The 14,527-nt window shown below is 43.9% G+C and overlaps 1 protein-coding gene across 3 annotated transcripts in view; it reads right to left on the bottom strand.

Annotated features, from left to right (window-relative positions):
- Positions 1-14,527, bottom strand: part of TMEM117 (transmembrane protein 117) — a 242,335-nt gene that overhangs the window by 87,614 nt on the left and 140,194 nt on the right. For all 3 annotated transcript variants that reach the window (XM_066634408.1, XM_066634410.1, XM_066634409.1), the window contains exon 5: positions 1,932-2,029. In XM_066634408.1, coding sequence (XP_066490505.1) covers positions 1,932-2,029 — 98 coding nt within the window. The remainder of the gene's footprint in view (positions 1-1,931; positions 2,030-14,527) is intronic.

Below are 14,527 nucleotides of genomic sequence, written 5' to 3'. Positions count from 1 at the left end.
GTAAAGAACATTTTAACTTCTATTCCCTATTCCCCTATGCATCTCGGAGATCTACTCAGATCTATGGCAGTTCTTTTGCTGGTGTGGATTGTAGCTGTGTTAGGGCAACAGTCTCCAAACAGCAGGACTGCTGCATCTGAAAAATGTCTTCCCCACGTGGCACAACGCTTACCGTTTTCCACCATCTTTGCGCTTATCTTGGCAGCCAGTCACCCAGAATCTTGCACCAGGCAACCGCTTCTTCTGCTCATTCCCCCAGCAGCCTATGTGCCCAGATTCCGGGGTGGAAGCAGCTGCCTGGTGCACGTTTCTGAGATGATCAGGTGCAGTGACAAGAGCCTGCAGTGCACAACAGTAAACATTGCGCCATGCAGGGAAGACTTTTTTTGGGTGCTGGATCTGACCTGCAGGTCGGGGTTTGGCGCCTGCTGTGTTAGGGTTGTGCCCTGTGTTAGGGCAAAAGGGGTGGTTGCAAACCAGAAGTGGGGTCACGATCTTTATTTTTACAATAAGGAGAGGCCCCTGCGAAGGCCCCTCCCCCCGGAGGCCAGCGCGAGTTTCCCTGTGCATGCACTGAGTCATTACTAACCCTTGGGGTGTTGCTGCTTCTGCAATGCTTTCATAGCAGACTATAAGTGGGGTGGTTTGCCATTGCCTGCCCCAGTCATGTTACCTTACCCCTAGTAAACAATGTACTCATTTTACCAACCCCGGACCTCAGATTCTGCTAGGATCAGTTGTCGGGAGAGTTCTCAGTTGCAGTACTTCAGCCTACCGCTTGCGCGACACGAGGCTCTTAGTGCGAACTCAGGTAAGTCTAAAAATGCCCCTGAAAGCCCTGGTAGCGGTGCAATCATCCCAATCATGTTGCTGCATTCCTCCATCCCCCACAAACACTTACAGTGGGTCTGGAACTCCCGGAGAGTTTGCTGCCTTACCCCAGCTGTCCAATGGGGCTATTCGGATCTGCATCAGCTATTTAGCTGGTGCAAGTCTGAGCAGACCCGTGTAGGGTGCCCAGGCCCAGGAGGGGGGATAGAATATGGTGGAGGCCTGCTCTGCCGATCCCACCCCTCCGAGGCCTGATCTGCCTCCCGTTCCACCCTCCCTGCCCAGAAACGCCCCCTCCCTGCCAATGTCAACCCTCCTGCTGTCCCTTCGCCACCTGGTACATCTTTTACCTCTGCTGGTGGCCAATTCACTGGATGCAGTGTCAGTGGGGCAGCACAGGCCTCCATGCCAGCACTGCTTACTCTCTGGGTGCTGCAAAGGTGCTTTACGGCATGTTTGTGACAGCCCACCTGGCTGAACACATAAATACGACTGCCCTGTCAGAAGGTTACGTGTATCTTCACATTCTTCATAAATCTGAGGCCACAAACTTATTTAAAATGCTTTATCTTTTCTGCTTAATGGAGAACACAGAGGCAATGTGGCATTTGGTTACAAATTAAGAGTAAAGTCTTTAAGGACATCACTTGGGAAGCATTCCCTTCAAAATGATTCACAGAGATCACTTTAGAACACTGTTTTTCAACCCATGGTCCCTGGACTACAGGTGATCCTCAAGACCTTGAGAGGTGGTTCGTGAGGTCTCCTTCCATCACTTCCATCATCTCACCAAGTGAGTGCTCCCCCATGGACCACCACAGAGGGTGGAGAATGAACTGCTCTCAGCTTCAGCCAGTAACAAAAGCAGCAACCCCAAAATTTTCTCCCCAGATAATAAAGCTCATAAATCTCTAATAAATCTTCTCTAAGTACTACAAATTTAATTGCATTTTTTTGTGTGTGCAGGGGGGCGAGGGGGTTGCAAGTGACCCAAAACAGTTCCAGTTTTTGCCTCTGTGGTCCAGGGGCTCCTAAAGGTTGGGAACTACTGCTTTAGAAGGTGTATCCCATACAGGTGTACAATCATCTCAGTTTCCTACCAGAATAAAATGATCCTGGTGTTCCCCCTTTTCCAGAAAGCTCTGGCAGATTTCCCCCAGTCAGGGTAAGGCTTGTCCTGAAGCATCATATCTGTGACCTGGAGTGAAGAGAGAGGGATAGTGACTCAAACCAATGCGATTGCATGTAAGGAAAAATGTTTAAGTTCAAAAACATTCTATGATGTCAAATTACACTTGAGATCCACATCCTCACACACAAATCCTTACCCACAGAGCAAAATTGCAAGAGTTCAATGGGGTTTACTTGCAAATAAGTGAGCAAAAGATAGTTTCTTAAGTTTATCTTTTTCTGTGTATGCAGATATGTACCATGGGAATAGGTACACATGCAGAAGAGGGGATACCCTGTTTATTTTTAGCAACGTGCCTCAGTATACCATACTAGTTGTTGGCAAACTTCAGTCTCAAAAGACTACAGTATCGCGCTCTGAATAGTGGTTCTGGAACAGCGTCTAGTGTGGCTGAAAAAGCCAATTCAGGAATGACAATCCCTTCCACACTGGGAGCAAGTGCAGTCTGTCCTGGTCTGTCTCCCTGGCTATGGACCTTCCTTCTTTGCCTCTTTGACTCAGACTGTTGGCCAAGTGTCTCTTCAAACTGGGAAAGGCCATGCTGCACAGCCTGCCTCCAAGCGGGGCGCTCAGAGGCTAGGGTTTCCCACCTGTTGAGGTCCACTCCAAAGGCCTTCAGATCCCTCTTGCAGATGTCCTTGTATCGCAGCTGTGGTCTACCTGTAGGGTGCTTTCCCTGCACGAGTTCCCCATAGAGGAGATCCTTTGGGATCCGGATACCATACTAGTAATGGTTAACATACCATGGCTATGTTTTCTTGGCACTGTAAATGAAGTAGGCATGCTTAGCAGGTACAATTCCCTCTGTGGGAGAGAAGCAGAAGGTACATAACGGCCCAATACTGTGGGCTGTTTGCAGCTGTCGCAAATGTAACAGTGCTAGCAAGCATGGCCTGGCTGCCGCTGCAAGCGGTCAGCAGCCAGATCCATGCAACAGCAAACAGTAAGATTGCACAGGGGTCACAAGGGAAGCGGAAAGAGGACGAACAAGGCAAGGAGTGAAAAAAACTGGGAGGCAATGGAGGCTGAGAAGAGAGTGAATCAGCATAGCAAGGGGGTGGGTTTGGTGACAGTTATGCCCACCAAATCCTAACCCCCTTCCTGGGCCCGTACTGCCCTCACCAGCCAACATGGACTTGTGCCAGCAATATTGCTGGCACAGGTCTGATTTGAAACATGGACGCAGTGGGAGCTCACCCCAGGGCAAGGGAACAAATGTTCCCTAAATGCAAGGAGACTTCAACCTGCCAAAACTCCCCCATGGGATACAGCAGACGGCATGTTGGTGCCACTACATTGCCACATGGGTACTTAGGTAGGATTGGGCTGCTCTATTTGTCAACCTATTTGTGAAACAATTCTCAGAAAACATGAATGACAATAGTGAAACATGAGTTGGATTCTGGAGTTGAAAGACCTGTCGTTGGTCACCATTTTAGAAGGTTACTGGCTGCATGGACCACTGATTTCATACAGCAATTGGGCTGGATTATTCTTTTTCCTAAATATGATATATAGAACAGGAACACAATTACAGGGTAGCACCCAGATCAACAGACATCAAAAAGAAGAGACTTGATAGGTGCAAAAATGAAATGATTGAAAGAATTGTGTTGTCTTTCACGATGCTTCTCAATTTATTCTATTCTTTTGATCTGGGCTAGGGCCACTACTGTAATTATTGGAGAAAACCTCTGTGTGGAGAGAGGACTTTTCAGCAGCCTGTTCTATAGTCCTTGGAAATTTAGTACAAAATGTAGAACATAATCACCGTGCTGTTATCACATTATAGCAAACCTTTGGTCACATTGGCTTTGATGAAGAGACTGAAATTCCTGCTTTGAAAACACAAGTGTTCCTGTCTCTGTGTTTCTGTACAATTGCCTCTGGATAACTGTTTTAGCTGGTAGAAGTGACATGAGCTTGGACAATCAGGCACTACCCAAGGCCCATTACAGGGCCCACTATCCAGGCCAGTGATTTCAACTGGTATGCCGCGATACATTGGTGCTCTGCAAAAAGTAAGCAGGTGTGCTGTGGGAGTTTGGGACACAGCAACTGAAAATTTCTGAAGTTTCTGAAACTTAGGCAGGGTACTAACTCCCCTCCCAGCTGACCCGGCCTTACACCAGGCCTCTCGGATCCATGCCACCTAATGAGGTGGCACAGATACGAGTAGCCCCATTCAGATCTATGCTGCACGACACTGGGTAAGGGGAAGTGATTCCTCTTACACTGAGTTGCACCACAGCCAGCTCCAACCCTGCACTGGATACAGTGCGGCCAGCCAGTCTGCCTGTTCCAAGCTAGGTTAGGTTTGGGCTGTTAGTATCTCAGTATATAGTTAGATAAACTAGTTTAATTGTTTTACAGTACTAACATTTTATGGAGCTTCTGAATGACATGGTTCTTCTTTCATCTCCTGTGGGGGGTTGGGAGGAGAATTAGAAGTGTCCCTTAAGAGTGTCCCTTAAGAAGTGTCCCTTAATCTTTTTCTTAAAATAAAGCTTTTTTATTTTGAAGTTTACGTGCAGTATCTTCACTGACCAAAGGAAGGTGTTGTCTCTAAGGAACCAGGGCACTTAAGGTTTTTGTAAGCAGACTATGCTGGCTCAGATGGTGAAGTGGAACTGAGGTTGGTAACAAGTGGCGTGGTTTGCAGTCTGCCAGGTCTTAAGATTCCTCAAATTGTCTCTGGGTTCAATCATGATAGGCCTTGCTGGTGGGGGGAGGGGGGGAACAGCCTGCCTTCTTGAAACACTGTGCCTTGGTCATGCAGAGGAAGGATGTTATAATGCAGATAACTACATCCCTAGAAAATCATCTCAAACTGCCTGAATGTATGGACAGCAACTTTAGTCATGAGCGACTATGGAAAAGAGCCAAAATATTGTATACTGTGTACAGGTGTGTGCCACTTAACAACCTTCCACTTAATGACGGACAGCATATATGATAGTGGTTAAAGCACAACAAAGACTTTCATAGCAGTCAGGACTTCCATAGCCTACAGCAGAGTGTCTGTTTACACAACAAAGTGGCTCTCAATGCAAAGAAGAGGCAATCAGTCTCCAGTGGCCTGTGCAGTCAGTCAGTTTCTGGCAGGGAGTGTCTGTTTACACGACAAAGGCACTTCATTGGGCTGAATGTTCACTTAACAGCCTAATCGCATAACAACAGGGATTGGAGAACATATCCCCATCCTTAAGTGGTGCACACCTGTATTTTGGATCCATTACTTAAAAAGAACAAAGACTAGCTGAAGAGAACAAACCCCCCCCCCCCATCAATTTGCCTTGGATGATAGCAGATTAGCTAGGCAAGTCAAACTGGGCACTGATTCCCAGCCACAGATTGCGACAAGTTGTGCAACAATCACAGTTTACCTCAAACCTTTGGAAGACTATTTAAATCTGACATGTCTGACTTGCCAACTTTAACTCGGAAGACGTTGGCAATACAGCTCCCATCAAACCAGGAAGGTGGCTGCAAGTGTAGGCAGTAGCAAGAGGAATTCTGGCTTTGCACATGATATTGCAGTCCAAGGAAGTGACGCTTCAGAAGTGTACAGACTGAAGACCATATGCCACTTGTGATCTGCTTCCCACCCTTGATGCCAGGAAGAATTAAGCCGGCAGAGCAAAGATGAACCCACGCTGTTCTCTTACAAGGCATTTTGAAAAAATGAAAAGACTTGTTCTAATTTTTAATGCTCATATTTAAATGGGCCATCTGTCAATCCGCACCCAAGTTATGGTTATTTAAGAAAAAGCAAAAACAGAAGCTTTAGGAACAGGCCTCAATATTAACCAAACTTAACGCTTTATCCTCATCCCTGGTATGCTCAAACGCCCATATGTTAAGGGAGAGTTTGTTCTGAAGCTGAAAATGAACCCACTCTCTCTTCTTGACCATAGTTCCGAACTAGAAGCACAGACTAACGTATGAAAGAACAAAATTGAAACTTGACAGACAACAACAACAGTATTTATATACCACTTTTCAACAAAAAGTTCACAAAACGGTTTACAGAGAAAATCAAATATCTAATGGCGAAATCTGCTGATTTTTTGAGTTTTAAAATTGTAATTGCTGAAGTATCAGTTAGGACCACTCAAGAGTTTTTTTGGGGGGGGGAGGACGGGGAAGGGAAACTGGAAAAAATCACAGTGAAATATCTGTCGTATTTAAGAATATTATTAATACTTAATATTAATTATTAATACTTTAATGAGTCAATGCACATAAAGCGTGTCCAATGCTTTCAGACATGTCCGATGATATGTTGTGTCCAATGGTATGGTATAGTATGGATGGTAATACACATGTCTACTTTCAAGTTGCGTGAGGGTAAGAGTTGAACAATCTACAGGTGTGTGCCACTTAACAACGGGGATACGTTCTCCAATTCCTGTTATGCGATTAGGTCATTAAGTGAACATTCAGTCTAATCTATTGCCTTTGTAATGTAAACAGACACTTCCTGCAAGAAACTAGCTGGCTGCATAGGTGACTGGAGATTGATTGCCTCTTCTTTGCATTGAGAGCCTCTCTTTTGTGTAAACAGACACTCTGCTGCTGGCTATGGGCAATGCAATTGCCTCATTAAGAGCATCTTTATTGTGCTTTGACCACGATCATATATGTGGTCTGTTGTTAAGTGAACCGTTGTTAAGTGGCGCATACCTGTACATTGGGTTAATTCTTTTGTAGGCTTATCACTCTCTTAAGATTTAAAGAACAGATTACAGAGGAGATCACCAGCTCCACCATAGCTTTGCCAACTTGAGACTTTCCCACTTACATGGCATAACACTGGTGGGCAACTGCAGTAGCATCAGCATTGCCAATGGAATTTAAAAAAAAATGTTTTAAGACTGAAACTTATTACAGACGGCAGGTCATGAAACTTGAATAAAGAGTAGCTCCCATTTCCAATTAGTGAAACCTTCAGGTCCAGCCCATTTTTATGCCTCTCGGCCAGCCAAAGCGAGATTCGTGATAAGGAGCTTCTTCTCAGCCTGCTAACAAGCTCTGTTCCTGTAGCGGCTGTAAAATGGCTGCAGGCCTACAAGATGGAGTCAGACGTGATTTTAACTTGTTCTTCTGATTCTGGTGAAGTGGCATAAGAGTGGGTTATATTCCTGCAGGTGAGTAAATCTCCTCATGTGATATTCTTAGACACAAGCCATTGATGGGTGCAGTCTCATAAAAACCAACATACTGAAGTAACATTAGGGTGATTTCATTTCTGGATGAGAGATTATAAATAGGTAGATTTTGAAGAAATACCACACTGCTAGTCTAGTCTCCTGACTTATCAAGTGTCTTGCAAAAACCCTTGCCTTACACCTGTCTTGTGAATTGCTGTCGTAAAATATTGCCATTTAAGGTTGTTCTCAGATTAATATCATACATAAAGGTTTGGTGATGGCTCTGCTAACAAATATATATGGAAAAACTTTCAACAACTTAACAAATTTACAAATTAAACTAACCCCTTTATTATTCCTGACCACCAGCACACCACCACCACCCATTCAATTCTCACTCGTATGATTACAGATCACATCACAGCAAGGCTGGGTAGATTGTACCCTCAATTTCAGGAATACACTGAATGTCAATAAACATTTGCGAGAAGCAAGCTTATTGCTGGGTGAATTTTATTCAATTTTCAAAGTGTTCTCTTCAAGGCACTTCCTGGGAATTACTTATTATGCAAGCTAGAAGGGCGCAATCTGCTCATGAATGATTGGTTATTTCCCCATATGCTTTATAAGAACGACATTCAAGCAGGGGATATTATCTGAGAGGAGAATAAGGCAGGAAACATCTCCCACCAGTATGGAACAGCTGAATTTTTTCATCTACTAGCTCAAGCATTTATTTTAAGTCCGATCATCAGATCAATGTCAGGTCACTTGCAGCTAAATTGGCCTAAATAGAGCTAGTCATTAAAGGGATGCATTCAATAAAGGGGGGAAAAATCCAATTACCTTTTGCATTAGAGCAATCACATTCATTTTCTGGTGCTGGTCAAGGACAGTCACTGTGGATGCTGGTATATCAAAGAAGGTACTTGACATTGTCACACAACATACTCTCGTTTGGAGGAAATTCCATCATAATTGTCATGCCAACAACTTGTTATGGCTTCTACCAACTTTGAAGAAAACAACTGTTCTTGTTCTACACCGTGACGGCAGCCCAATCATAACCTGACCTGGAGCAGGCAAGCCACCTGGCCTGTGCTGCATCCAGAGCAGGGTTGGACTAGGTTTCCGTGCAACTCAGAGTAAGTGAAATTCATTCCCCTTACCCCACGTTGTGAGGCAGCTATGGGGCAAATATGGATCTGCGCCACCTAAACCAGTGGCGCAGATCCAAGCGACCAGGTATAAGGTCATGCCACACAGGAGAGGGGTTAGGATCTGTTCTAAATGTTGGATCCTGGTCCCATCCCCTTCCTGGGCCTGGCCCTCCCATCATCCCACCCACCAACTGCACTCCCATTTCCCCAGAACACTCCTGCAATGCCCTTCCCCCACCACACCAGGACCCGCATGCTGGACTCCTACTGGCGGTGCAAACTTACCTTGGGCAGGCACCACAGAGGCTGGATTCAGTCTCCAGAGGCCGGTGCAGTCTGTGCACCAGCCTGCTGACTCTCCTAGTGATGCAGAAGTGATTGCAGAAGGGACTTGCACCGGCCCAAGTGTGCATTAGGATTGCACTCTGAGCTTATTAACTCTATTGGTGTGTTAACACACTGGTGCTCAAATTATTTATTTGGGGAATTAATTAAAGAATGCAGGGTTGGCTTCCAGAAGATCAGATCCTTTGGGCTAGGCTCAAAGACCAACATCAGCAAGAATCATTTCAAGACACTGAAAAGGCGTGTCCCAGATACAAGAGATTTACTGACAAAAATGCATAACAGCAAAGGATACATATAAAACAGGCTATTGCCTAACCGAATCGCGTAAGTATACCTGATCCATGACAAGTGCATGCAATAAGCTTGTAATTTGTGCACTGGAGAAGCAGAAAAGGGGTTGATTTTCAGGAAAGAAGGTTTAGGAAAGCCCTATAGCCCAGTCCTTGAGCTGAGATGGGATAAGGAGGGATGAGAAAGGGGGAAGGAAAGTTGCAAAGGGAAAGCAAGTTTCCAGGTGAGTTTATAGCTTCTTGAGTCCATCATGCTTGGGGGAAGCTTTGCAGGGTTCTGGAAGGTTCCAAGCAGCTTCAGAAACACTAACTTGTCACAACATACACCCAGGGGTTGTTGCACCAGGTACAGTGACATGTTGCTAGTCAATTTCCTGCCATATTTAAGGGATTTTGGAGTTGATGCTTATGTGAAACTGGGGGCGGGGGGAGCATGTTAATTCGGTATTCAGGGTGTGAAAGAGGCTCCAGCCATTTCTGCATTGCTGTGTTGAGGAGAAGTTCATTACGGGTTACAAGTCATAGTAGGTATGTGCAAGCTTTTGGTTTTAGAGGCAGGCTGCCTCTGATTGCCAGATGCAGGGGAGGGCACCAGGACGCAGGTTGTGTCTGTTACCTTGTGTGTTCCCTGGGGCATTTGGTGGGCCACTGTGATATACAGAAAGCTGGACTAGATGGGCCTTTGGCCTGATCCAGCGGGGTTCTTCTTGTGTTCTTATGTTCTTAAACTGGTATGTGAATGGATTCAGAATGGGTACCCACGTGCCTCTTCCTGGCATATGATAAAAGGAAACATTTCTCCGATCAAGAGGCCAGGGCACATCACACAATGCGTACTTTTGAAATGCAGATACTGTTTCAAAGTGCAGATGTGACAAGAGCACATCAGGCAGATACCAATGGAAGGTTAAATTTTACACAGCATGTTGAAATGGGATTACGCACATGATCCACAAATGAAAGGTTGCATTTGATGGTGAATGTGCAAAATGTGGCATAATGACATTCAATGGAAAAAAGAGGTTGTATAGATGGGATTCTGTTCCCAGGGTGTGCAACATTAAATTGCAAGAGGAGTTCAAAATTGAGTTCTTGTTGCTTGACTTGAGTTTTAGGAAAAGAAGTATTCAGAGATCATATTGTCCATTTGGGGTATATGGATACACAGCAAAACAGTCCATGATCAATGCAGGATTACCATACAGTTGGCACAGGTAAGCAGGTTTTGCTTTGATGATGCTGCCTTGCATAGGATGTATATATTCTCCCTAATTAAACAAGAGAGCATAATACGATAGAAAAATAAGGAGGATGTAACACAAAAGAAACATCACACATAACAGGTACATCCAAATAGAATGCCAAATGCAAGGAAGGGCACCAGGATGCAGGTATCTTGTTGTCTTGTGTGCTCCTTGAGGCATGTGGTGGGCCACAGTGAAATACTGAAAGCTGGACAAGATGGGCCATTGGCCTGATCCAGCAGGGCAGGGACCTATGGGTTTGACCCACCGCAGGTCCAAAAATGGCGGCTGAGGACCACTATGTCTTGAAGTCGTGACTGGAATCTGGTTGCATCTGGGAGGTTTTCTGGGCCTTTCGCTTAAAAAGGAAAGTGCCCTTTAAACATCTCTGGGGCCCTTTGGAGGACACGTGCAGCTCCTGTCACATTTGGAGGTCTGGGTGCACTGACATAGGTAGGTAGGTAGGTAGGTAGGTAGGTAGGTAGGTAGGTACTGTGACTGAGACTGAAATGTGCTATCTTTCCTTGTTTGAGCATGTTTAGCTACTTCTTTTTCCCACCAAAATTTATCTCTTGCATTATCTCTTGGTAATTGTCCAACCCACTTACCATCATCACCTGAGGGTTTTTCTTTTTCCTACCTTTCTTTTTATTGTACACAACTGCATGCAATCATCTAGCAATACAGTTAGTTGTTTGCTCATTTGTTTTAGGAGAAGAAAAGCAAGACAATTTCCCAACCCCAGAAACAGTTATCTCATAATCTTATTGCATCTCATGCTTTCCCTCTTCCTTTTTGCAGCAAAATCCATCAAATCTACTCAAGCGTATATTGAGTGCAATTGTACAAAATCGGCTGCAGGGGCAAAAAGCACGTATATATGGGAAGACTTTGCAATTAGTATGGAATAAATAACAAGATGAATGGAATGCAATGAGAACAAGATGAAAGGGCTGTTGTAGATGCATGCTAGCTCAACATTAGCAGAACAGGCGTAGCTACAGGGGTGGTGACACAGTAAGTATTGCAGACACCACAATGCGCCATGTAAGTGGCCCCTCCCACTTGCCACTGGAGCCATTCTGGGCAGCAAGAGCAATGCATCACCCACCTGTAGCTATGCTACTTTCAGAAATCCAATGCAGTGACTATCTAATACATGGATGGTTCTCAAACTTTTCAGCACCGGGACCCACTCTTTACCATGAAAATCTGTCAGAACCTGCCGGAAGCGATGTCATTTACCTGGAAGTGATGTCATGGCTGAAAGTGACATCATCAAGCAGGAAAATTTTTAACACCCTCATACGACAAAATCAAATTTAAGTACATTAAAAGTTTACAATAAGTATAAGTTTAACTAATACTTTTTAAACTTCAAGTTTAACTTTGTTGTTTTTTTTAATACAGAAGAACCCTCTTAACCCTCCCAAGCAGTTGGTGATCTGTTAAAAAAAAAAAATTCCACAAACATCCCAAAGGCTTCGATCTTATCCACACTTATGCAGGAGTAAGCCCCACTAACTCTCATTGATACAAGTATACATATAGTAGCCTGCTAAGATCTGGAACATTTCCCCAAGTGCAGTCACATACCATGGTAGCCTCAAATCTAATAAATCAAAAGTAAAATACACACTAAAATAAATGGGGACCCACCTGAAATTAGCTTGCGACCCACCTAGTGGGTCCTGACTCACAGTTTGAGAAACTCTGTAGTAGAATTTTCTCCTGGCAGTCTAGGAAATTGTGAAGGATGTAATGCAATGGAGGTTTCATCTGATAATCCAGGACCCCTTTTCCCACTAATCATATTTACATGTACGGTATAATCAAGATGAAAAGAGAAAATCCACACGAAAATGTTTGGATGTTTTTTTTTTCTTGTACAGCTTAGAAGTGCCATTGTTCTAATTGTGTTTGCTTACAATGGTTGAATGCAAAAAGGCTGAGTTCTTTCTACATAAATATGCTCCATTAGAGGAAACAAGGTACTCTAAAATTACATGGTGCGCATTGATTTATTTTTGTTGTTCATGAAAGGCGCAAAGGGCACAGTCATATTTGTGTTCAGTGGAAAGATAAAATCACATTTCTTTGAAGAAACACATCTTTTTTTCAAAAAAACGGATATTAACGTGACTGCACATGATCTATGAAGGCGATCTGAAATGCTTTGACAGTGTATTGTTTTTCCTCATTAGAACAGATGAAAATGCAAGAAGTCATTATGAAAACAGGCTTTCTGGGAATCCCCAGGAAATCAACTATTTTTTAGGAAATAGAAGTACCAGGGAGGCTAAACTTTCAATTCCTGGGCTCCTGGACCCTTAACAATTGTGTAGAAAAGGGAATTTCAGAGGGTGCAGCTTGAAATCTCACAGATGACAAGCTGCTCCTGTTGAAATTGCCTCCTGTACGCACTTGTTAAATGTCCAGGAGGCCTAAAGTTGAAAGGTTGGCCACCCCACTTGTCTGTAAGGTTATACTGTAAGTGCCATCTTACAGTATAACCTTATACATGTCTACTCAGAAGTAATTCCTGTTGACTTCAATGGAACTTCCATGTGTGTATAGCAGTGGTACTCAAACTTTTCCGGCCAGTGGCTCCCTTGACCCCCGTGGCTGTTGGCCATGACTCCCCATCATGTTCCTGATGGCTGGAAGTGACATCATTAAACAGGAAGTGGCCAGAAATATTAACTATAATATTAATTATATTAATCATATCATTAATTACAAGATTAATTAATTAAAAATTAAAAATTAAAAAGATCGTAATTAAAAAGATCGTAATTAAAAAGATCGTAAATGCAGATCTTAAAAATATATTATTAATACACAGCAATATACATGCTTTATAAATGATCAGCTTCTGATCACTGTTGGAGACAGGATGCTGGAGTAGGTGGATTTTGTCTGGTCCAGGAAGACTCATTTTTTTAACTTTGTAAGCATACCAATAGAATTGTTTTATCAAATGAACTTTGTGAACAACCACTCTGACCAACATTACACACACACGCCCCTGTGGACCCCAATCCAACTAGTCATTTCTCCCATTCTCCTTGGATAGGATTGAACCCTTTATTAATTTAATGAAATTAAATTTTTCCAGCAGCTGGTGGGGAAAACAAAAATAGACCATGAAAATATATCAGAGCTGATAAGGGTTTGGTTAGAAAGCTGATTTGTCTCCTATATTAGGAGATGCACAGCTCAAGTCTATGCATGTCTATTCAGAAGTAAGTCCCATTAGAGTCAATGGGGCTTACTCCCAGGAAAGTGTGGATAGGATTGGCAATCACTTCATCAATGGCTGATAAGTATTCCTTCAAATAGCAAGATTCATCACTTTAAAAATACAGCCTCTCTTCAGTCAAACAATAAGATTAATAAATCACTTTAAAAACAGTACCCTTTTTCTGCTCCTGGCCAAGTAAAGTGTGTACTTCTCTCTCTCTCTCTCTCTCCCCCCCCCCCTTTGCCAACTGCATGGAAACAACTTTAAAACCCCTGGTGCTGGTAAAATAGGAAATGTTTTATTTGGGGAGGGGGAGGAAAGCGGGAAGGTTTGGAGATTGAAAGGGGGGAGTGGAAGAGGGAGGGGGTTGAAAAGAGAGATTTCACTTTGATGAGAAGTGATCCCAGGCTGGGAACTAGGAACCAACCAGACAAGGATCAAGGAGGGTTTCTTTCTGACGGTCAGCAAGGACAAGGACAGCAAGCTGAGTATGCTCAGTACTTACCAGATGGGGGTTGGAGTCGAAGAGCTTTGGAAACAACATGCAGCGAACACAGAAGGCGGCAGCCTTGGAGTGGAGGGAGAAGAGGGCGGGGCGGCAGCAGCCACTCTTGGAGGGGGCAGCTGAGCAACTCCCGTTTCTTCTGCTTTAAAAATAAGCACAGAGACGGGCAGAAGACGGGCTCGTATTCTGCCCAGGGGTGTGACTATATCGCTGCGAGAGGACATTCCGCGCCTCCCCTTTGAGTTCCTGGCGCCTCCCTAAAGAGCCGCGCCTCACAGTTTGAATAACACTGGTGCATAGGATTGCAAATTTGTTTTTCTCTCAGCTGTGTCTATTTTCCCTCATGCCAGCCTATGTATTATAGGATATTTTAACTTTGGCCAAAACGGATATGACCATACTACAAGTTGACCACCCCTTATCCAGAATTCCAAAATACGGAATATTCCGAAATACATAACTTCTTTGAGTGCCAACACAACTTTTCTTTTTACCTTTTTGCCTAAAGGAATAAATTCACAAACTGTGTTTCATGCACAAACCTTGTCTTATGCACAAAA

The sequence above is a fragment of the Tiliqua scincoides genome, chromosome 7, assembly GCF_035046505.1.
Source record: "Tiliqua scincoides isolate rTilSci1 chromosome 7, rTilSci1.hap2, whole genome shotgun sequence".
Taxonomy (NCBI): Eukaryota; Metazoa; Chordata; class Lepidosauria; order Squamata; family Scincidae; genus Tiliqua; species Tiliqua scincoides.
Note: the sequence above shows the minus strand (reverse complement) of the source record. Positions and strands in the feature narration are given on the sequence as shown.